This window comes from Leptodactylus fuscus, chromosome 5, assembly GCF_031893055.1.
Source record: "Leptodactylus fuscus isolate aLepFus1 chromosome 5, aLepFus1.hap2, whole genome shotgun sequence".
Taxonomy (NCBI): domain Eukaryota; kingdom Metazoa; phylum Chordata; class Amphibia; order Anura; family Leptodactylidae; genus Leptodactylus; species Leptodactylus fuscus.
Genome location: NC_134269.1, coordinates 161,976,320 through 162,000,608, shown reverse-complemented (window position 1 = coordinate 162,000,608; position 24,289 = coordinate 161,976,320). Strand labels below are relative to the sequence as shown.

The 24,289-nt window shown below is 43.6% G+C and overlaps 1 protein-coding gene across 1 annotated transcript in view; it reads left to right on the top strand.

The window, feature by feature from the left end:
• Positions 1–23,461, top strand: part of GPRIN1 (G protein regulated inducer of neurite outgrowth 1) — a 43,251-nt gene extending 19,790 nt beyond the window's left edge. Inside the window, exon 2 of the mRNA XM_075274673.1 lies at positions 20,565–23,461. Coding sequence (XP_075130774.1) covers positions 20,616–23,039 — 2,424 coding nt within the window. The 5' untranslated portion in view covers positions 20,565–20,615 and the 3' untranslated portion in view covers positions 23,040–23,461. The remainder of the gene's footprint in view (positions 1–20,564) is intronic.
• The last annotated feature ends 828 nt before the right edge of the window (positions 23,462–24,289 follow it).

The window sequence follows — 24,289 nt, the reverse complement described above, 5'->3', positions numbered from 1 at the left end:
TTGTTCGGGCCGCCATTTGGTATATAATCCGGTTTTTGTCGGTATGCAAATGAGTTCTCTCGCAGCACTGGGGGCGTCCCCAATGCTCTGAAAGAACTCTCTAGCGCCGCCTCAATCTTCTTCAGGAACGGCCTCTCTTCGCGTCCTCTTCCAGGGGATGGCTTCAAATTTGTAGGCCTCGGACCTAGGGCAAAGCCGACTGCGCATGCCTGCCACCCACGAGAAAATGGCCGCTTACACAATATTGTAAGTGACCATTTTCTCGTGGGCGGCAGGCATGCGCAGTCAGCTTTGCCCTAGGCCCGAGGACTACAAGTTTGAAGCCAACCCCTGGAAGAAGACACGAAGAAGACCTGTTCCTGAAGAAGAGGGAGGCGGTGCTGGAGAGTTCTCCCGCAGCATTGGGGAAGCCCCAGCGCTGTTTGAGCGCCAGGGCCCGCCCCCAGTGCTGCGAGATAACTCATTTGCATACTGACGAAAACCAGATTATATACCGAACGGTGGCCCAGACAAGACATCTAAAGGTAGGAGACGAATAGCCTTTCTTAATGCTATTCCTACGTGGCAGGCAGAAAAAATTGAGTTTAAATGATAGGATCCCTTTAATACCACAGTGCTAAACACTAAACACCTCCTCAATATAATAACGCCACACTGTTCCACCTCAATATAATAGTAGCACCCTGTTCCCTGAATATAACAACGCCACATTTAGTGCCCGTAAAAAGTCATTTTTTACATAGTGTGCCCATGAATTACTGTAATTAATCAATTGCACATATAGCGCCAAAAATCACAATATCACACATAGTGCCTCTCAAAAATCAAGGTGTTGGGTACTGTCTCTTTTGAAAAGTCACAGCACTACATGTTTCTCCACAAATAAATCAAAGCATCGCACAAGGATCCTCAAAAAAATTCATTGCTCTATCCAGTATATTTAATAAAATGAAAAACTAAAACTTTATCTTTTTTTCCCTGGCATCATCCAACGATGTATGACACATATGGCCACTTCTAGCCAAATATGTCTCCTGTAGTACTGTACATGTATGGCTCCTGCATCTTGACTCATCACACATGAATGTTGCTCTGAAAATACATCTTGGGGTGGCAATTCTTCTGGGATGATAAGGATGTCACAGGATTAAAAATATAAGTAGGTAAAGTCCCAATAGTGGTGACATCACAAGGTTGGTGACTTTTTAATGGCCATTGTCAACAGCCCACTGCCTGATATATACTTTTTAAGGTTCCAGAACAGGTGGTCACTTTACAAGTGGGCACATTATGGTGAAGTATTGTCAGCCTTATAAACTAAACTGCTGCTAGCAGATACATACTGTAGTTGTGTTGGGAACACCCAGAGTCAAACACTGCACTAGAGAGTTGTGTTGGGTGCACTGAGAGCAACGGTGGCCCAGACAAGAGATGTAATGCTTCTCCTTCATAGTAAGTGACTGATATAGCGGTATCTCACAGAGCTTAATGACATTGATTTGGTGATTTCATTTCCAATTAATTCATCAGGAGATGTTGAGGGACATGATCTGTTGGGTCTTGTGTAGGGTAACTGGTGTTTATGCTGATGCCACATAGCATGGTGTGTAAAACTCCAGAACAGAGAGGGTATGGCAGTCAGTAACTCAGTACTGACTCAGTAACATCACCATGGATGGGTTGTGGCAGGGACATGTCATAGACCTCATATGGTAGATCTCCAATGGAATTATGTCACTTGGGTGATGATTTTCAATCAATGTAAACTAGGCATTCAGGTCTGAGGTATCTGACAAGACAAGGTTTGCCAAAAATGGTGTCATGATTCTTCCCCTTTGGAAGGGTTCTCTTGTAACAAATATTGACCGAACGAACTTCTCTACAGAATGGGGGGGGTTGATTTATTGATTTGAACCTGAGCACTAAATCAAGCTGCTTCCAGGGTGCTGCATCCAGGAAAGGGAACTTTTTTGCGTCCCCTTTAAGACTTCATAGTGGGATGAAGCCCCACATTGTAAACCTGCATCCAAATCTGTACTCTTGGAGGGTGAGCGGCTCAAAACAAACTGGAAATGAATATTTGATCTATGAGGTGCTTTCAGCCAACAATCTGATATACAAAAGTGGGATACAATTTCTGCTTCAGTCACTGTAGAATACGGTTTGTCAAGGATAAAAACAGTGGATGTGCATTAAATCATAGTTTTGGCACTCCTCCATCCTCTCTCCATTTCCTACATTATAGCCCAAGCTGAGATAGTGCCAGAGTTTACTGTAGGATGGGAAACAAGAAGTTCTCAGCCAGCAAACAACTCCAGTTGTGAAAAACAGCTATTCTAGCGAATGCAATAGCTTTCTAGCAGAAACCAGGATAGTACACATATTAGTACATTATATTCATTAGAATTCAATGTGTATGTGAAAGAGCGGTATTACATTGCCATCTGTATCCAGATGGTGACTAAATAAGAGATATACATGAATTTCACACTGCTGATACTGTATATATAGTAGCGGTTCAGATTTATTTTAAATTTTTTGTATTTGTAGCCATATGTGGAAAAAAAGCTATATAATGGAGTAACAAGTATGTTCCATGTGAGAACATAACATATTCAATCCTGCCTATATAAAATGGATCCAATCAGCTGCTAATAATCTCAGTATGCCACCAAGCTTAAAGTGAAGCTAACATTGACATTAGCAAATGGGAAACTTACCATCTTTGTAATATATGTTTAATATCTTTTGCTGCAAGCAGTTATTGACCTATGTCTCTGTGTCTACTATGTGTTGCCTTTGATTGCCATTGGTTGTAGTTATAGGGAATAAGCTGTCACAACTGCAATCTACACCTTGAGAAGACCATAGTCAACTCAGGATCCTTTCACACTGCCTTGTTTATCATAGGATCAGAACAACGAACTGAACAATTAAGGGAATGAAAAGTGTAGTTGGAGCGCATTTTGTCTGCCGCTGTTATTAATGACTGAAGTGTTATGGGTGTCTCTTCTTAAAAACTGGAAACATTCTACTGTCCTACTTCCTTATTTTTTTCAGCAAAAGATAAATTCCAGAGTGCAGGATTTTACGTTCTGTTGAAGAAATAAACAGGGACATTCAGCCACATAACAAGACACCAGTAGCAAGGCAATTCCGATACCGATCTTTTTAGGTGGGATCGAGGTCGGAGGTTATTTCCCACAATGCTTTGCTACTGGCCAAGCATTGTGGGAAAAGCTAACAATGTTAGCTAGGTCCCATAGGAATGAATGGATGCAGCTGGAACACAGCCTGTGCCGGCATCCGGCCGTTTAACCCCCTGAGCGCTGGCTGCGTACATAAATTCTAATGGGAGACTAGCTAACATCTCTAGTAGGTAACACTTACCTGCACAGATCGCTGGTCTGGTCTCCACTGTTCTCGCTCCTCTTCTCGCCTCGCTGCCCCTGCCTCCCAGGTTAGTGTTACAGACCTAGGAAGAAGGTGGGGCTTGTAGCTTAGGAGAGTGTGGGCAGGTACTGGGAGGGGAGACGTGAGAGATGCACTCACATCTCCCTGCCCTGTACCCGTCCACACTCTCCTAAGCCACAAGCCCCTCCTTCCTAGGTCTGTAAGGGCTAGTTCACATGTTCGGGGGTCCGCACGGGTTTTCACACAGAGAGAGACGCGGCAAGCCGCGTCTCTCTCTGGTCAAAACCCGCCTGCCAGGACCATCACGGTCGCGGCTTTCCCCTCCTATGTCGGCTCAAACGAATGAGCCGACACAGGAGGGTGCTGTCACTAGGCGGAAGCCGCAGCCCAGCGCGCTGTGGCTTCCGCCTGAAGAAAGGACATGTCGCTTCTTTTCTCCGCTAGCAGCAGCCCGCCGCTAGCGGAAAAAAGAAGCCCGGTCATCTGCATAGACCACCATTGTAAAGGGGCCGATATTGAAGTGAAATCCGCTGTCAAAATCCGCCCCTTTGTTCACGTGTGAACTGACCCTAACACTAACCTGGAAGGCGTGGGCAGCGAGGCAAGAAGAGGAGCAAGAACAGGGGGACCGGACCAGCGGCAACACTTATGTGCAGGTAAGTGGACACCAGGGGGGACTAATCACTACACAGCGTGGAGTCTAACAATAAAAGCGTTCAATTTTTAGACTCCATGCTGTGTAGTGAATAGGATCGTTTTTAAAATCCAATCTTCAATTATTAAAAAAAATCCCATTGACTTACATTGGGATCGGGTTAGAATGGAAAATGATTGGAAATCGGATTTTAAAAACGATCCTGAAATCTCAAGATCGGCTCAACCCTAGACACCACTACTATAAATGCCACATTCAAGGGGTAACTTGAAGCTCCTGAGCTCCAGTACAAAATTGTAATAAGGCCCCCACTTACCATGTGCTATCTATAAATATGGTGTCATCTTATATTGTAGTGAGTCCTTTAGACCCCTTTAGGGTATGTTCATACGAAGGAAAAGGTCGCGGAAACCTTTTCCGCCTTGTGAACTTTCCGCACAGCTAGCCGTGATGGGATGCTGATGCAGCATACCGCTCCTCATTAGGCCTGAATGAATGGGCCTAAACAGGAGCATGTCTCGAGCCGCGGAATCCGCGGCAACATAGGGCATCTTGCTTCTTTTTTCCGCTACCAGCTAGCGGGGAAAAAAAAAAAGCAAGCGCCTCCCATTGAAGTCAATGGGAGCTATTTTTGCAGGCGGAGTCTGGGTCAAAATCCGACTTCAAAAAACTCCATTTGAACTAGCCCTTTGACCACAGGGTCTGAACCAAGGCACTCCATATAGCTAAGTCCTTGGCCACATTGTGTTACAGATTTAGCACTGGCACTAAAGTAGGGGTCAGAACTCTATTGGGAGGCTTTTTTGGAGACTGATTTTGAAGCAGATTCAGCGTCAAAATCAGCACGAAAAAAACTCTGTGTGCACTGACCCTAAGGAACCTTGGTGATCTAGGGAAGTTAAGGAGATAATAACAATATACATGTGGTCTATGGCAATTTAAGAGTTAATTTAAAAGTTAAAAGGCTGGGGAGTTATTCACCCCGTCAGAGTCAGATGTCCTCTCTTTAACAGAATTCCAAAAAATTATCCAACTTCCTGATTGATCAAAGAAATGAGTACAGGGAAGAAACAGATAGGGGTGTGCAAATATGATCAGGCAGAGCAATCCATAAGCACTCGGCCCAGTTATGGGCAGTATGAGAGTTAAGTTAGACACAGCATTTGGAGCATTTTCGTCAATCCAAGAGGTATTGATTGGACTTTGGATCTACTAGTTATTAAGGAGCCAACTTTCCCCCTGAGTAAGGGCAGCTTCCTAGTTGCGCTGCTGTACAGTTGAAACAATGCCAACTTGCTGGACAAGAAACATTGGTGTCTGGAATTGCAGCTCTGCTCCTTTTTGCTTGAATAGGAGTAGAGCTTCTTCCACTTGTATACATAGTATATGACTACCGTACTGGAGGCTGAAACAGCTGATCAGCACAGGGTCCAGGTGTTGCTATTGATGAGCTAGTCATAAGTATCCATTTTTTTTCTATCTCTTGGACAACACTTTAAGTTACCATTTTATGAACTTGCTTGAACTTTAAGGTGTCTTGATATGATCTCACTTATCCACCTACAGTGAGTACCCAATGTATTAGGCTTCCATATGTTAATGTAAATTCTATTTGGATTTCCATGTGTTACATCATATATTAGCATGTTAATGAGCCAAGACAGTCACACAAGTCATAATAAGATCCATAAACAGCAGCTATCCAGGTTGTTAATAAATTTTAGGTGGAATAAGATTATCAATGAATAGAAACACAAATGTGGTTACATATTTGAATAAGACATATCAGAAAGTCACTTTAGCCTTATTCACATTCTGTATTAGACAAATAAATTAACTCTTTTTCTTTCTGGGTTGCTCAGCAGATACGGAACCTCATCTAATTGTTAAGTCACACTATCAATATCTCAAGTAGATGTTGTAACATTTTGCACACCATATTATGTATGTAACAGTGGCCTGAAGATTGAGTTTCAGTGTACTCATAATGTTAGGATAGCAGATGTAGAACTGAGCCAATAGTGAGAACCAGCACTAGATACACTGATCAAAATGGTTGATACGGTGCTGCGTGTCCAACACCCCCAGGCCACACCAACTCCAACTCACAATGGTGTTCACCAGAGCCCCAGGGATGGACTTGACGGCACTGCTGGGCAAAGCGATATGGGCCAGGAAATGCCAAACACACAGCGCACCACAGATCACAGTAGAGCCAGAAACTGAGATCTCTTACCAGCAGGTGTCTTGGGTAGCGGTGCAGGCCCAAGGATTCAGCAGGCTGTGGGGGGTGGGGGAGGGTCTGTATATGGCATCAGGGAGTATAAGTGTAGTCGTACAGTCTGCATCATCAACTAGAGGGCAACACAGTACAGTGGGAAAACTAAGGGAACGTCAGGCTGACCAAATCAGTAACACGAACGGTAGAGCAGCAGAAAAACAGTGTTCAGGAAGTAGAGGTATGGAAGCAAGCTGGGGTCATAAACAGGAGCAGGCACAGTACAGAAATCAGGAGGCAAAGGCAAGGTCAGAGGTCAAAGGCAATAAAGACAGGAGAAACTCTTACTACCAGGAGAAAGAGTACAACTGAATAGCCAGTGCCAAAACTCTCCTTAAATAGGCTCCTGCCCGCTGCTAGGCCAAAAACCAGAAGTCCCCCGTCCTGCTCAGGAGGAGACCGGCAACCCCCACACAACGCTGCGGATGTTCTGGCCTCCCTCTGGAGACCAGGAAGCAGGGGACTCTGGAGCACAGCGAAGAGAGGGCCGGCAGCCTCAGCACAGCACTGTGGAGGTTCCGGCCCTGCTTCTAACACATAAAAGCCTTGATAAATACAAGAGTCTTTCGAGAACCACAAGAAACTTCAGATAGTTGTTTAAAGGGTTAGATTACAGATACCATCTGTATAACAGCTATTAGTTGATTGGCATCATACCCACGGTACAGTTTGTGCATTGTGCTGTACATTCCAGAACTAGCCACAAATGAGTCCAGAATGGCGGCAGAATTGGCACATTAATAATATAGCAGGTTTTTGGCTTAAATCTAAACCTGCTGCTTTGTCGACTCAGATGGATTCCTCTTGTGGTTGGAAATGCGTAAATAAAGATTACAGTGAAACTAATCTCCATTCTCTGTCAGTAGTGATACCCTTGGAATGGTCTGCATTGAGCCAGAACCCAGAAGCCAATTAACATTTGTTCAGCAGGTGTCATTTCGGTGGCTATATCCAGTAGGGCTGCCAACATATCCCTCTAGTAAAGGACAATCTCACTATTTTTTATTTTTATTTTTTAAATAAACACAGTACCATCTGTACCAATGGTTCTTAATAGCCAAGGTGGGGGTGCTAACAAGTAGTGACTGCTCTAAGTGCCATTTTGCGGCACTTAGTGGGGCTTTCCCACCTTTTCCCTCTCATTAATGTAGAGGTACCCATGGAATTTTTCTATATATCATCATGGCCTGAAGACTAAGCCCTCCTATGCTACATTTAGATGCAAATTATTATTGTATGTATATATTATGAGCCAATAGCATCAACTGATGTATGCGCAGGGTGCTCAGAACACACAGAGACATTGACAACAAACCTAATGCCCAAATATAAAACTGCTCTGTGTTTATGTAATGTCCATAAGTGGACTTTGCAATATTACAGATGTGGCAAGTGTCACCCGAACTTTCATACTCATTCTACTTACATAGTGTTGCCTGATCTGTCAGCAGCAGTTGTCAGCCACATTGCGGATTACTGTTTGGGAACCCAGCCTAATGTCTGAATGGACTAGGAATTAGGCATGAGTAGATAGACCACTACCAATTCCCCAGAGGGTAAGGGAGCCAACTGCCCATCAAAAACTGCAAGCAAATTACTTAGCTAGCAAATTACATAGCTTACTGATAGATTGTTAGGGTGCTATTAAACATCTGTGTTTTTTATTTGTGGTAACACATGCATTTATTTTCTACTGAGTTCATAATCAGGGAGGGGACTTTATAATGAGCCACTAGTGATCAGGGGCCCCATATTTAGTCTTATACAGGAGTCCTCTGCTGCTGTTTATGCCCACTCTGGGGATTAGGGACTCTCTCCCCTGCCTGGACCATTACAAGGCGCTTAGCTGAAGGCAATTTGGTGTCTCTGTGCTCACTACATGTCCTGCCATTGACAACCGGCCACTGTCCCCTTTGTTTGCATTAGTGTTGCAAGCAAAAAAACTAGGCTGCTGTGGACTAGAATCATATTAGCATTAGCAACAAATATAGATTCTGTTTGGGGTCTGACGATGGTTTGAGTATGGAGTCCTTATGGTGGGTGCTTCAATCCTGCCTCTGTGGAGTGGCATTGACTCATCTTTTGGTGTTATTATTTAGGGAGCCGTTGCATATGACATTAAGTTACCCCTAGTAGTGATACAAGGGACATTAACAGCTCTGCGATAAGTGCAGAACATGTTATAGCCACATGTGTTGCCCCTCAGGCCTGGTTCACATCAGTGTTCAGGTTTCCGTTCAAGGAGTCCATTTGGTGACCCCCCAGATGCAAACCTATGCGCATTAAAAAGCAGTTACCTAAGAAATCAGACGGACCCCATAGACTATAATGAGGTCCGTGTGGTTTCCACTAGAGATGAGCGAACACTAAAATGTCCGAGGTTCGAAATCCGATTCGAACAGCTGCACACTGTTCGACTGTTCGAACGGATTTCGAACCCCATTATAGTCTATGGGGGGAAATTTCAGGGGTAGTCAACATTCGATAAAATCATACTTACCAAGTCCACGAGTGACGGTCGGGCTGGATTCTGCTTGAAGTTTTCTCCCGGCGCAGGGTCCCCGCGTCCTCTTCCGGGTGGAATTCACTCTGTGCATGCGCAGTCGGCTCTGCCCAGGCCCGACGGATGCCTAGGCAGAGTGAATTCCACCCGGAAGAAGACACGGGGGCGCAGCGCGGAGAAGACTTCGGAAAGGTAAGAGAAGAACCAGCGTTGATTGGCATAATTTATAGCATTCTGCCAATCAACGCTGGTTCTGCATCGAACCTTAAACTTCGAACAGCTAGTAGTGTTTGATCGAGTACGAGTATTTCGAATACCGTAGTATACGATCGAACACCTACTCGAACGAACACTACTCGCTCATCTCTAGTGTCCACACAAAAAATGCAGAGAGAAAAGTACTGCAAGCACCACTTTTCGCTCTGCATGTTTTGTGCGGAAACCACATGACCTCATTATAGTCTATGGGGTCCGTGTGTTTTCCCAGGTAGCCACTTTTCTATGCGTATAGATTTCTATTCGGGGAGCTCCCCAAGCAGATTCCCTGAATGGAATCTCGAACGCAGATGTGAATCGGGCCTCGTGGTAGAGCTGCCAACTGGCATTTTTCAGCAGTATAATAATAATGATCACCTACATACAGCAAGCTGTTCCCAGGAATCTCTCCGCCACATTGCAATACTCCCTTGGCCTGCCCAGTCACCACACCCAGGGCAGCCTAACACATTAAAACATGGATATTCAGATTTTAACATATTCACATGTTGAATTTCCTGAAATTTATTTTGAGTCTGATTCAATAAAAATTAGATTTGATTCATTTTGAATAAATTTGGTCCAAATTGAAAGTGTCCTGATTTATACAACAAGTGGTGTGTGATACCTTGAGGTCTCATAGGACAATATCTTTAATTTTTCAAGTTCTTTAAAGCCATGACAGCATTATGAATCATCCACTGAGTCATCAGCAATTCAGACCTCATGGTTGGTGGTGCTACATGGAGGGCTGTCTGCAAGGCATTATGGGGAATCCCATTAGGCTGCCAACCAATTTCATCTATTTCTTCTCCATCTGCCATTTTAAATGATTTGTTCAAGTTGAATTACAAAAGTTTTGAATTTGCAGAAATCTGAAATTTTTAGCAAATTCATAATGAATTTGATTAATTCCAAATTGATTCCCTGAACTCTAGTAAATAGACTATCTGAACCTATACCATTGTGTATGTTTATTATTTAGTTACTTCACTAGTTTTGTTTTTACTTCATATTTTTACACCTCCTTAATATCATTTATGCCAATTTACTTGTGGAAATGATCACAGAAAACACTGAAGATTCCTGCCCAGATGCATGGCATGGGGGAGAAGCCACTGTATCTATAAAGAGGCACGTGCTTTCTTATAAGTTAAGCGGCTCTTTGACCAGTGCCAGGGTTATGAAGACTGGTGTTAGATATGCTAGTCTTCACAAAAAAAAAAAAAGAAAAATTATTAAAATTTTCTTTTAGTTTCTGATGATAGCATTCTTAGTTCTATTTTCTCTACATAAGTTTGGGGGCAGCTATCTTGAGCTGCAGTTCAGAGATAGAAACTGTTGTCTGGAGATGAGTCAGATTTATTAAAACTGTCCAAAAGCAAAACAGTTTTAGGGTGGGTTCACATCTGCGCCTGGTCTCCGGTTTAGCCAATCCTGCCGGTTTCCGTCTTCTGTTACACAAAACTAGACAGAAGACGGAAACCCGGCAGTCAGCTTTCAAACCCATTCACTTGAATAGAGTACATACAGTGTATACAGTAGTATATAGTGGTATACAGATAAAACATATAGTGTATACAGCAGTATATAGTAGTATATAGAGTACATGCAGTGTATGCAGCAGGTATATAGTGGTATATAGAGTAGCTACAGTGTATATAGTAGTATATACACCAGTAAGTCACAGCAGGGTAGATTCTGTGGCTGTCCTTAAGTGTCCGTTCCTAAAGATGTCCGACTTTTCAAGCGGACAGAAAAAACCTACATGTCGGGTTTTACTGTCCGCTTGAAAAGTCGGACATATTTTGGAACGGACTCTTAAGGACAGACATGGACTGTAAAAGAACAAACCCGATCTCCATTTAAATGAATGCAAAATGTTACAGACACAGCTAGTGTCCGCTCCTAATGTCCGTGCAAGATTTTGTATTCAATGTCTAATTGTGGTTTCATGTGTTGCATATTTTCGTCTAATTATGCTCAGACTGTTTCAGGTATATAATGGGGGTTTATGTTCAGTTTGCTATCGCTATGACTAAGAGGTAACACTACCTCGAAACGCGTCAGCGGCAGCCATGTTTGGTGTAGGTCTCGTCTGATGTTTTTTTGTCTTCGCGGACTGGTATGAATTATACAATTTATTTTTTATATATTCTCTAAGCACTTTGGTGTTAACGCAATGTTTTTTAGAAATTAATAATTAAAATACATGTTTTAAATTCAACAAAAACAAATTTTGGTGCTGGATCTCTTTTTCTCTTGTGAATACTATTCTATTGCCCGACCCGGAGGGCAGATTCGTGCACCTGAATGAATATATATAAAATCAATGATTGCGGTGGCTGTGGTGAAACTTTGTTTTGTATACAGTATATAGTTGCTGTTTAGGAGCTGTATGGTTGTAGGTAGTAATGGTTCTTTTGGACTGGCCGATATTCAGGCTAATATCAGCTACAAGCACTACTAGGAAGGCTCATTGCCCAGCTAATAACCGTGTCTAATAGAGGGGATGATCACTGTATATTGCCCATGAGTTTTCATTTTCAGTGTAAATTAATTAGCAAATATATGGGGATGACCATGTACTGTATAGATCAGGGGTCTCAAACTCGCGGCCCGCGGGCCTATTGCGGCCCCCCGAACAATTTTGTGCGGCCCGCACAAGCCTAGGGACGCCGGATCCAAGTTGAATCCGGACGTTTCACCATTTTGCCCACAGGCAGTTTTATATACTGCCGGAAAGCTGACAGTGCGCTGAGTTCAGCACACTGTCGGCTTTCCCGATGTGGGCCCAGTGTGAAGAGCTTATGGTCCGGTACCGTAGCTCTTCTATGGTCAGAAGAGCGTCTCTGACACTCAGTCAGAGACGTCCTTCTTCACAGAACAGCCAATCGCCCCCCTCCCTCTGCTCGCAGTACTCGTCCATAGACGAGCATTATCAGGGAGGGAGGGGGCGTTCCTCCCGGCTCTCACAGCACAGCGCGATTGGCTGTGCTGTGAAGAAGGACATCTCTGACTGAGTGTCAGAGACGCTCTTCTGACCATAGAAGAGCTACGGTACCGGACCGTAAGCTCTTCACACTGGGCCCAGATCGGGAAAGTCGACAGTGCGCTGAACTCAGCGCACTGTCAGCTTTCCGGCAGTATATAGAACTGCCTGTGGGCAAAATGGTGGAAGGTCCTCTTTAAACATTGAGGTGGAATGAAGGGGCTCATGACACTGGGGGCAGACGAAGGGAGGGGGGAGAACGGCATGACACTGGGGCAGAAATGGAGGGACATGAATCTGGGGGCAGAGATGGGGGGACATGAAACTGGGGGCAGAAATGGAGGGACATGAATCTGGGGGCAGAGATGGGGGGACATGAATCTGGGGCAGAGATGGGGGGACATGAATCTGGGGGCAGAGATGGGGGGACATGAATCTGGGGCAGAGATGGGGGGACATGAATCTGAGGGCAGAGATGGGGGGACATGAATCTGGGGGCAGATGAAGGGTGTATATGTAACTGGGGGAAAGATGGAGGGGGGACATATAGTTTACGGGTGACTGTAGGAGGATTATACAGTGTGGGGGCACATGAAAAATGAATGGGCGGAGTCAACATAAAAGTGGGTGGAGCTAAATTTGCCGCGGTGCGGCCCGCCGACTGGCTGGGATCTTGCTCTGCGGCCCACATGCTGAGTTGAGTTTGAGACCCCTGGTATAGATGTACCAAGTCTCCTACCGCTCCATTTGCCCCAAGCAGACATTTCTAAAGGGGTTGTCTTAACCAGACAAGCACTCTAACCCGATATGTAAGGTGGGAAGGAGGATGGAATATGAAGAGGGACATGATGGTAATACATGATCACAGACCTCAGCACTTAACAGTTTAGTGAACATCAGAGCTCGGCTCCACTCTGTGAAATTGTTCCTATAGAAACAGCCTTGAGACTGGAATTACTTTTGTGGAGGAGGATTTTTTTCTCATGTTAATTTTCATTCTGTTTTATTTTCTCTTGGCCACTGAACAACAAATTAGATTCTGCTTGTTAGAATGGAAACTTAGAATGATTCTCTGTAAATAGCGGTCGCCGCTCCATTGTCTATAGTAACGTGTTTGTTATTCATAAGCATCGGAACAGGGCTGTACCTTTCCCATGTCAAACCGCTGAGCTGCTTTTCAATCATTGTGCAGTCTAATAAAAAATCCCTTCCATACAATAGCTATGGTTCTAGGTAGGAGATCAGGCCATAATGTGGCCCAGAATCAAATCCATTCTATTCACATGGCCCACATTTACATGCAGTGTATTACGGAATCTGTTTCATTTACCTCAAGCAAGATAAGATTGGAAAATGGCCACACCAATATATACTCTATCTATCTATCTATCTATCTATCTATCTATCTATCTATCTATCTATCAATAAATCTATCTATCCAGACATTGCTATCATTCCGTATCCCCCACCCCCCGTATCCCTAGGCTGATCACAACATGTCAGCAGTTTCCCTGCAGCACCTCCAAAGGGGGAAATTAAGCATTACATGGAGCCCATTCAAATCAGTGGGTTGTCTGTGTGGCCCCTTGTTCACATCTGCATTTGGTAATCCGTCCAGGGAGTCCGCATGGGGACCCCCCAAATGGATTACCAAACGCACCAGCAAGCGGTGTGCAGTGATAGCACACAGACCACATGGACTATAGTGGGGTCCTTGTACTCTCCGCGTGCTGCCTGCACAAATCACACAGACATGAACGTAGATCACGAACAATGGGCGGACAACGCACGGAGAGTACACAGACCCCATTATAGTCTATGGGGTCTATGTGCTTTCACTGCACTGTGTGTGCATGGCAATGAGTTTGGTATTTCGTTTGGGGGGTCCCCATGCGGACTCCCCGAACGGATTACCAAACGCAGATGTGAATGAGTGGTTATACAGCTCCAACACACACCACTCTGATACAGTCTTGAAGTCCTAGTACCGCTCAGAGGCAGTAGTACATTTCACGTCTTTATTGTTTCTTCACAACAATACATTTCAGAAAGATGGAGAGAGAAAAGGAATAACAAGTCATTAGACAGAGGACACAAATATATTGAAAACCAATACATGTGAAAATACCCATGTGAGTTCACTGGGTGTGAAAGAGTTAATTTAAAAATCCAATACATTACACTCAATGTTATATACTAAGATTTATCAAGCACAACGATGGAGATCAGTTCTACTGCAATGTGACTGTGAAAAGGGAAAAGTCATATGTTTTGGTTCAGGTACATGTCTGAATATACTGGGGAGAATTTATTTAAAAAACTGGTAGAGAAGGGTGATGTTGGGGTGCACATTTGGCACAAAGCCCTATCTTGTGCCTTGTGTCACTTCCCCTGTTCTGTGCCTTACTTAACACTTTCCATAAGAGGTGGAGAGAGTGTGGCAGGCAGGGATGGGGAAGCCTCGGTGGGATATTTATATTATAATTCACATCAGTTTTCTGGCATTTTATACAGAAAATCTATTCAAGTTTGTGACTGGGGTGCATTTCCATTCTGATGCACGGGTATGAGCCCAGTTAATGAAGAGACAGAAGTCTCTTACTAAACCAGGTGTGCTTTGTGTCTTTCAGGCCTTTTTATAGGATTGTTGCATGAAACACCAGTCCTAATATGCCTATTCCACTATCTGTTCCTTTTGGGATAGAAATACTAATTTGGCAATTAAATCCACATCATGATTAAATAGACTTTATAACTGAGTCATGCATGATGTTAAGGAAGCTGCCCTCTAGTGGGCGGCGTACAGAGTGCACTGTTCTCCTAATTACATCCTGGAGAATAGATTTGCATATTTTTTACCCTATTCCACTATGTTCAGTTTGCAATGTACATCTTATATATTACACCTCGTTCACATCTGCGTTGGGATTGCGTTCGGCATACCTCCCAACCGTCCCGATTTCCGCGGGACAGTCACGATTTGGGTGACATGTCCCGCGGTCCCGGTTGGAGGGACGTATGTCCCGATTTCAACTCAGATCTGCATCCAGAGGACGCAGATCTGAGTTGAACACATATGCAGCTGAAGCAAGGAGCTGACACATGTCAGCTCCTCGCTTGCCGCTGCGCGCCTCTCTTGCTGACACATGCGGCTGAAGCGAGGAGCTGACCTGTGTGAGCTCCTCGCTTCGCCGCTGCCGCCGGCTACTGGCTTGCAGACGCGATGTGACACATGTGATGTGTCATGTGACACATCGCGTCTGCAAGCCAGTAGCCGGCGGCAGCGGCGAAGTGAGGAGCTCACACAGGTCAGCTCCTCGCTTCAGCCGCATATGTGTCAGCAAGAGAGGCGGGCAGAGAGCGGCGAGGGAGCGGAGGAGAAGGTAAGTGTAATGTGGAGGTGGAACATGAAACTGTGGGCAGAGAGGCCGGCATGAGACTGGGGACAGAGATGGAGGGGACGGCATGACACTGGGGGCAGAGATGGGGGGACATGAATCTGGGGTAGAGATGTGGAGACATGAATCTGGGGGCAGAGATGTGGAGACATGAATCTGGGGGCAGAGATGGGGGACATGAATCTGGGGTAGAGATGTGGAGACATGAATCTGGGGGCAGAGATGGGGACATGAATCTGGGGGCAGAGATGGAGGGACATGAATCTGGGGGCAGAGATGGAGGGGACATGAATTTGAGGGCAGAGATGGGGGACATGAATCTGGGGGCAGAGATGGAGGGACATGAATCTGGGGCAGAGATGGGGGACATGAATCTGGGGGCAGAGATGGAGGGGACATGAAACTGGGGGAAGAGATGGAGGGGACATGAATCTGGGGGCAGAGATGGAGGAGGGACATGAATCTGGGATAGAGATGTGGAGACATGAATCTGGGGGCAGAGATGGAGGGACATGAATCTGGGGGCAGAGATGGAGGGGACATGAATCTGAGGGCAGAGATGGGGGGACATGAATCTGGGGGCAGAGATGGAGGGGACATGAATCTGAGGGCAGAGATGGGGGGACATGAATCTGGGGGCAGAGATGGGGGGACATGAATCTGAGGGCAGAGATGGGGGGGACATGAATCTGGGGCAGAGATGGGGGGACATGAATCTGAGGGCAGAGATGGGGGGACATGAATTTGGGGCAGAGATGGGGACATGAATCTGGGGGCAGAGATGGAGGGGACATGAAACTGGGGGCAGAGATGGAGGGGACATGAATCTGGGGGCAGAGATGGAGGGGACATGAATCTGGGGGCAGAGATGGGGGGACATGAATCTGGGGGCAGATGAAGGGTGTATATGAAACTGGGGGAGAGATAGAGGGGGGACATATAATTTACGGGTGACTGTAGGAGGATTATACTGTGTGCGGGCACATGAAAAATTAACGAGTGGGCAGAGCCAACACAAAATTGGGCGGGGCTAAATTTGCCGCATTTTGTCCCTCTTTCGGTTCTTCAAAATGTTCCTTGCGGAGATCTTGTGGCAAGCATACAGACCCCATTATAGTCTATGGGGTCCTTGTGCTTTCACTGGCATAGCGCTTGCCAGTTCATTTGGTATTCCGTTCGGGGGTCCCCATGCGGACTCCCCCGAACGGAATACCAACGCAGATGTGAACGAGGGGTTAGAGACCGCACGAACACTTAAATCCAATATGTGTCGCAGCTTTTAAAGGAATTTAGCTAAAGGAATTCAGTGAAAATTATTTTTCCCCAAATTACATGAAAAGGAGAAGTTATTATCTTCAACAGTCAGACAGCACTTACATCTCTTCTGCTTACAACTCAAGCTGCTCTTCATATCAGGGAATGTCATATGACCTGTTGGATGTCTTATAGCTCTCCTTAAGAATTTACTCAAGTAGCTTCAGCTCTATGGAAAATGAATCTATGGTGTACTGGAATGACATGATTGAGAAAAGGATCACAGGTCAGAAGAGATCCTGAATGGTCCTGGGATGTTTTTTAATAATGTTACCATTGACATTTGACATCATAAAACGGACTTCAAACCATAACATAGGCAGGTTGTCAGGAGTGCCCCCATGTTGTGGGTCAGCAAACCATCACCCTAAGTCACAATGGTGATAGAGCTAATAATGCATTATTATTATTATTATTATTATTATTATTATTAACATTATCAGTATTAGGCTGTGTCCACATCTGAATTAAACACTTTCTTATGCAACTTTCACATCCCAGAATCTGTCTAAAATCGTGTAGCATATTGTGCAACTTTGTCCAGTAAAAACGTTGGGCTCCCTATAATAATAATGCTACACCCCACCATATTTTATGCAGGACTTCTAAACCGACACCACCTAGGAGCATGATTGTACCTGATGTTTTGTGGGTAAAACTGCAGGTGACCTGTAAATTCTATTTAAATATTATGCCAGCAGCATATCTGCACAGTCTTAGGCTGAAGCTCCACAGTGTAAAAATGCAGCGTTCCGTCAAAAAGGCTTTATTTTACAGTCCATGCAAAGTGAATGGGATTCTGGCTAATCCCATCAACTCATTGCAGAAAAAAAAACATCCGCAGCGAAAAAGCTGTGTTTTCAAAAATGTTCATGTTTTTGAAAATTGCAACAAATTAGTTATAGCTACATTTTCCATATAGGTATAATAAGGCAGAAAGGTCACTGAGGAAAACTATGCGAAAATGCAATGAAAATCGTAAAAAACGTGATGTGTTTCTGATGCATTTATCTCTGCAGAATTTTTTTTTTTTCTTGCTGCATTTTGCTACATGGGGTCTTAGCCTTTAACCACTTCAGTACCAGGCCAATTTGTGGTCCAGGACCAGACACATTTTCGGTTTATTTTGTATGTGCGGTTTAGAGGTCTGTAACATTTTTCTCATACGTCTCATACATTATATCCGGGAAAATATAAACAAAATAGGAGGGAAATTGTATCTGGTTTTCACTTTTCTTTTCTTTTTTATTTAATAACACAAAGTGCTACTGAAAAACTTTATATATACTCGAGTATAAGCCGAATTTTTCAGCACAGTTTTTGTGCTGAAAAAGCCCCCCTCGGCTTATACTCGAGTCAGCAAAAGAAAAAAAAAAAATCATTTTTTTTTTATTTTTTATTTTTTTAGGGGGAGAGGTCTATGACCAGCAGCAATATCAATGTGTATAGAACCTCCCATAAAATAGTGGAAAAAAAGAAGCTAAAAAAAAAATAATAATTAAAAGTTCTAAATCACTCCTGTCCCTAGAATAGACACAAAAGTAGAAAATGACTGTGACACACAAACACATTAGGTATCCCAGTGTCTGAAAGTGCCCGGTCTACTGAATATAGGTTATCTCCAGTGCTCCTGTTCCATCGGGAAGGGGTTAATAGTAGCACTGCAGATACCCTATATTCAGCCAGGCTGAATTCCAAGTGGGGGAGAAAAAAAAGCAGTCCTCAAGCTCAGGGAAGGGGCACACAGACAACCAAAACACCCCCTCCTCTTTCCCATCATCCAGCAACTACTGCACCCAAAAACTGCGACCATTTTAATTTTTGAAATTAAATTTTTCCAGTAGCTGCTGCATTTCCCCCCTAGGCTTATACTCGAGTCAATAAGTTTTCCCATTTTTTTGTGGTAAAATTAGGGGGGTCGGCTTATATTCGGGTCGGCTTATACTCGAGTATATACGGTAGTTTTTCCTCTCCATAACGGTAATTTTTATTTTGTATGGTGTTGTCGGGGGTGGGGCTATAACCTTTAATAACAGCATTTTATTGGCGTATTATTTTACTTATTTTTTTAATTATTTTATTTTCAAAAAAAAAATTTCACTTTTTTATGAATTTTTTTATATTTTTTTTTTTCAAATGGTACCCCCATAAGGTCATAAGAGACCTTTGGGGACATCTGATCACTTTTTTCTTTGTTAGGGAGGCTGATTTTTCCTATAACTGGGGCTGGTACATTAGCCCCAGTTGCAGGAGGAATCCAGCCTCCTGCACGCTGTATACACAGTATACAGAGCTGATCTGAGTCCTGTAGGACCCAGCAGCTCTTGAAAGACACTGATCCTAGTGGATCACGTGACCGCCAGGTCAGAGGGTGGCTGCATCAGCGATTCAGAAGGCAGGGACGGGAATAAACTTTCCCTGCCATCTCTCTGGGAGCTCCGACTAAAGTTACAGCTGGCTCCCAGTTTCAGCAATTGCATGTTCTCATGCAATAGCTGTGTTCTCCTGACGAAGCCGGGTGTCGGCGAAACGCGCGTCGGGCGTTTCAACAAGTCCCATCTTCTGATGTACTGAGAGTCTCCTTCTTCTGAGTATCTCCCCCTCTGGCATTGCTGACATTTGGTCATGTCTTTACCAACGGGTATGCATTTACATTATCCTCTTAGCTGCATTTATTGACATGTGGTGGGAGTACAAATGCGGATATATATTTATCATTCTGGTTGGAATATCTTATCAGCACTTCAGAGTATCTATTCTATATTGTGTATATTTTTGATAGAAATTATTATATTGGATATTCTATCCAGTTCTGCGATACTATATTCATATTATAGGATTTCTCTCAGTCATCATTAGTGGGAGGGTTAGGTGTCATACTGCCGTCGATTGTGTGGGGGGTTCTATCCCCTTGTGTGTTTTCCCTATCTTATATGTTGTTTATTGATTATAATTGTTAATAAATTGATTATTTTTTATATTCTGCGAGTCTTGAGTTGGTATGATTTTCATGGTTGTTGTGGTTTCGGGACCGCTCCAATAATTTTGGTTTTGTTTTGGGTTTAATAGCTGTGTTCTGTCAGAACAAGGCAACCACGTCCCGGATGAATATAGTCTATGGGCGGTCCAGAATTGGTTAAGGGGTTTTCCAGGCTAAAGTTATTGGTGACTTATGATTAGAATAGCTTATCAGAATCAGTTCAGTAGGGGTAACTCCTAAGACCCCCATGATTCAGCTGTTGATACACAGAGAATGGAGCAGGAAACAGATAGCTCTATTCTCTGTTTAGTGGCTGGACCACATGACAGCAGCTTATGTTCTATTCAAAAGTACCTAGCTTGGCCAATGCACAGAGAACAGAGCTGTCTGCTTCCTGCTCCATTCTCTGTTCATCAGTTGTTGATTGACAGGAGTGCTGAGTGTCAGACCCCAAATCATCTGAAACTCTTTAGGTCGTCAATAATTTCAACCCTTTAAAGGGATTGTCCCGACTAAAAATATTGATGGCCCATTTTAAGAATTGGTCATTAATACCACATCTATGAGGGTCTTTAGAATTGACTTATAGGTTATAGTAAAAAGGATTGTTTTAAAATAGACAACTGTTTTTTTTATAGAATAAAACATGGTGTTGCTGTTATTATATTGCTTTGAAGATTTGGATTATTGGCATGTTTCGTTGATTTGTCTAATAAGCATTTGTTTCATACATGGTTTCCTTAATGTTATTTTCATGTTTTTCACTTTATTTCAGACTACTCTAAGGAAGCGTTTCGAAATATTATGGAAGAGACCTGGTCCCGACATGGGCAGCCCTAAAGAACCTCAGAGATTGCAACTGACAAGACCAGATGGTGCCAGTGAGAACATCTCCCTGCGTTCTCCTATTTCCTCAAGAATATGGCAGGCTGAAGATCCTACACGCAATTCAGGATTTGATGGAGAGGATCTTTGTATGAGGAACTTCTGTGTCAGTGTACATGGAGACCATGAACTTATGGAAGGAAGTTTTAGCTTTGACACAGATGGAGATGACATATTGGAAGTACGTAGAGACTTTTCTGTGGATGCTGATGGTGCATATTCTTTTCATGAAGTTAGGGAAGATCAAAGTTCATCTAAGCAAGGAGATTGGAACTTTAAGTCTGATGTTCCGCAGAGAGAAGCATGCTCTAAGCAATCCCTGGAAGGGAGCTCAAATATTGCATCGGATGGAAAGGAAAAAGACTTAAGTAACTCAGAGAACATAATGGATAGTCAGGGACAAATATTGAATGTCCCCAGTGGTGCAGTATCCAGAGTTCATAACATACAAGGAGAAACATCAGGCACAGAAAAAGAAAATGTGAATGGAAAACTTGAATCAATACAGCTTGCCAGCCATCTTGAGAATCAGGCAGCAGAATGTAAGGAGGTTACCAATGGAGAAATGAGTACAAAAACATATGCATCCAACTTGTTGCCTTCAAATTCAGGCAGTGACCCAGAAGAAAAACACTATCGATCCATTGCAATAAGTCCTATCATTCCCCCAGACGGAAGTTCATCTTTTACTTTTCAGACTGGTATAACACCATTTGCTAAACATTCTTGTGGAAAGAATGATGATCTACCAAAAACGTATTCATGTGAACTCACTCCTGCTGAAGGTGACACTGACGCAAAATACAGGTCTGTGGCGGTCAGTCCCATTATTCCTCCAGGGGAAACATCATTATTCCCGTTTCATAAGGATCAGACTCCAAAGGAAATAAAAGGTTGTTGTTCTAATGAAACTTCAGACACTGGAAAACAACAGAGGCTCGGTGATGGGACTGAAACCAAAGTAGAGTATAAGTCAGTAGCAATCAGTCCAATTATTCCACCCGAAGGGTCTTCTTCTTTTACATTTCATTCAATAAGAACTGTAGGGGAACAGGAAGCCCAGAGTAAAGAATTACTCCCAAAAACATATTCTGTTGAGCTGATACCACCGAATTATGATGTGGGCACTCAGGCGGACAGGGCAGAGTGTGTTTCAGTTGCTGTAAGCCCAATTATACCGCCAGATGGGCCATCGTCATTCAGTTTCCAGCCAGATCTACTGAACAGAATTGGTGGAGAGAAATCAGATAATATCAGCACACAGAGTGGCCCAAAAGTACAGTATGTATCCGTGGCCATCAGTCCCATTGTGCTTCCAGGTGGATCGTCCTCTTTTACTTTCATAGGAGAAAGCAATGCTACAGAGCCAAACAAAGACATAAAATCAACAGATATCCTTCCCAAAACGTACTCCTTTGAGCTGACGCCTCCTGATGATGAACCTAGTACTAGCACCAGAGAATATAAATCTGTGGCAGTCAGCCCTATAATACCCCCTGAGGAAGTCTCTTTTTCTTTCCAAACTGACAGAAGGAAGGAATCAAGCTCTTTAGATGTGTTTTCTAAGACATGTTCAATTGAACTGACACCCCCAAATCAGGACGTCGGGACACAAGCTGATAAAGTGGAATGTGTGTCAGCCGCCGTGAGCCCCATTGTTTTTCCACAGGGATCTTCATCTTTTCCTTTCCAAGAGGAACAAATTGCTTTGCACCATGACCAGACACAAAAGATGGATTCCTGCAGTATAAGTGCCATTCCCAATAGGGACCCAACTATATATCATGATATAGGGGTCCAAGTTGATACTACAGTACAGTGTGCTTCAATAGCTGTCAGTCCCATGGTACCACTGCAAGGATCATGTTCTTTTGTGTTCCATACAGAGGATGGCAACCAAGCCTCTACAACATGTTCACAGGTTCAAGAAAAGCCTCAGATGAAAGATGCAGAGATGCAAGTGTCCTTTCCGGTTGAAACAAGATCTATTGCAACTGACCCAATGACGCCCAAAGGGAAATCGCCACAGGCTTCCTATCCTGAAGTCAAAGTAAAAGAAGCAAAGGCAGATCCCCCGGAACCTGTGCGAGAGGTCAGTTGGGATGAGAAAGGTATGACCTGGGAAGTGTATGGAGCATCAATGGAAGTTGAAGTTTTGGGGATGGCCATACAGAAGCACCTGGAAAAGCAAATTGAGGAGCATGGAAGACAGAAAGTGATGACTCCTCCAAATACAGGTAGAGGTAGTTCTGTTCGAGGTGCTGTTGTAAAAAATGAGAGCAAAAAAAGACAGCCTGGTACGTTCCGCACTTTTTTTCGAAGACGACCCCGTTGCTGTTCTCGTGCTGCACCAGTTGCAGAGTGAAGAAATAAGCCATTTACACCCTTAAAGGAAAGAGAAGAGGAATTATTTACTAGAGAACTGAAAGAAAATGAGAATAGGCAGAAACTTCTAATAGAGAGGAAATATGGATTCTCCAAGTGACAGTTCTTGTCTTAAGAGCTCAGTGGTTGGATTTAAGATGATTTCAATTTTCTTTTAATGGAAAGATAAGCGTGTGTTACTTTTCTAATGTCAAAATCTGTTTTTTGATGATAAGATAGAACAAGGGCAATGTAAAGTGTTATGTAAAGTGTTATATAATGTAACTTTGCATCTTTCTGCACTAATACCCTTAACACGTTACTGTCCCTAAGAGTAGAGCATTTAGCAATGGATGGGCTTGAGTAAGAAATTATAGGTGATGGTGCGTTACACATAGTGCGAAAGTTCAGTAAAGATTATGGTGGTACATTACCTATTATGGTGACATTACCTATTTATATAGGATGATTTTATTTTATTTTATCAGAGTCATAAATTATAGGACTGAGTCACAAATATTGTTCTATAATGTAGAAGACAGAGCTATATATTGACCAGGTAGACCATGTACAGAGATATACTTGGTTCTTGGAAATAGGAATTTATCAAAAAAAATTCTAAATTAAAAACTGGTGGTTTTGCCCATAGCGACCAATCACAGCGCAGCTTTAACTCTTCCAGGACAATCTGAGGTCAGATTTTCTTTCTAGACAGTTTGATAAATGAGGTCTCTTGGACTTACATCACACCTAGGCTGAATAGTGAATACTATTCTACAGATCTGGCATTCGTTAAAGTAGTCACCGCAGCACTCTAGCGTGCCTATACTACTTTGGGCTAGGTGCATACAAGCACTTGGTCTCCGCGTCTCTCTTCGCATTTTTCCACCCTTTTTGAGGCGGAAACCTGGCAGACTCCATTATAGTCTATGGGGTCCACCGGTTTCCAGGGGTATCCACCTTTTTAAGCGGATAAGGTTCCGTTCAGAGGGGCCACTTGGGAAACGGGAATGCAGGTGTCAACCTAGTGTAAGGGATCATTCACACGGAGGAAAATGGTGAGGAATTTGGTGTGGAATTTCATTGCTGAAAAAAAGCCTCCCATTGACTTCAATGGGTTCCTTTTTCTGCTAGCAGAGATCGTCTGAGACATCTACATCCAGACTGCTAGCAGAAAAAGGAGCCCATTGAAGTTAATGGAAGGCTTTTTTTCAGCAAAGAAATTCCACACCAAATTTCTCACCATTTTCC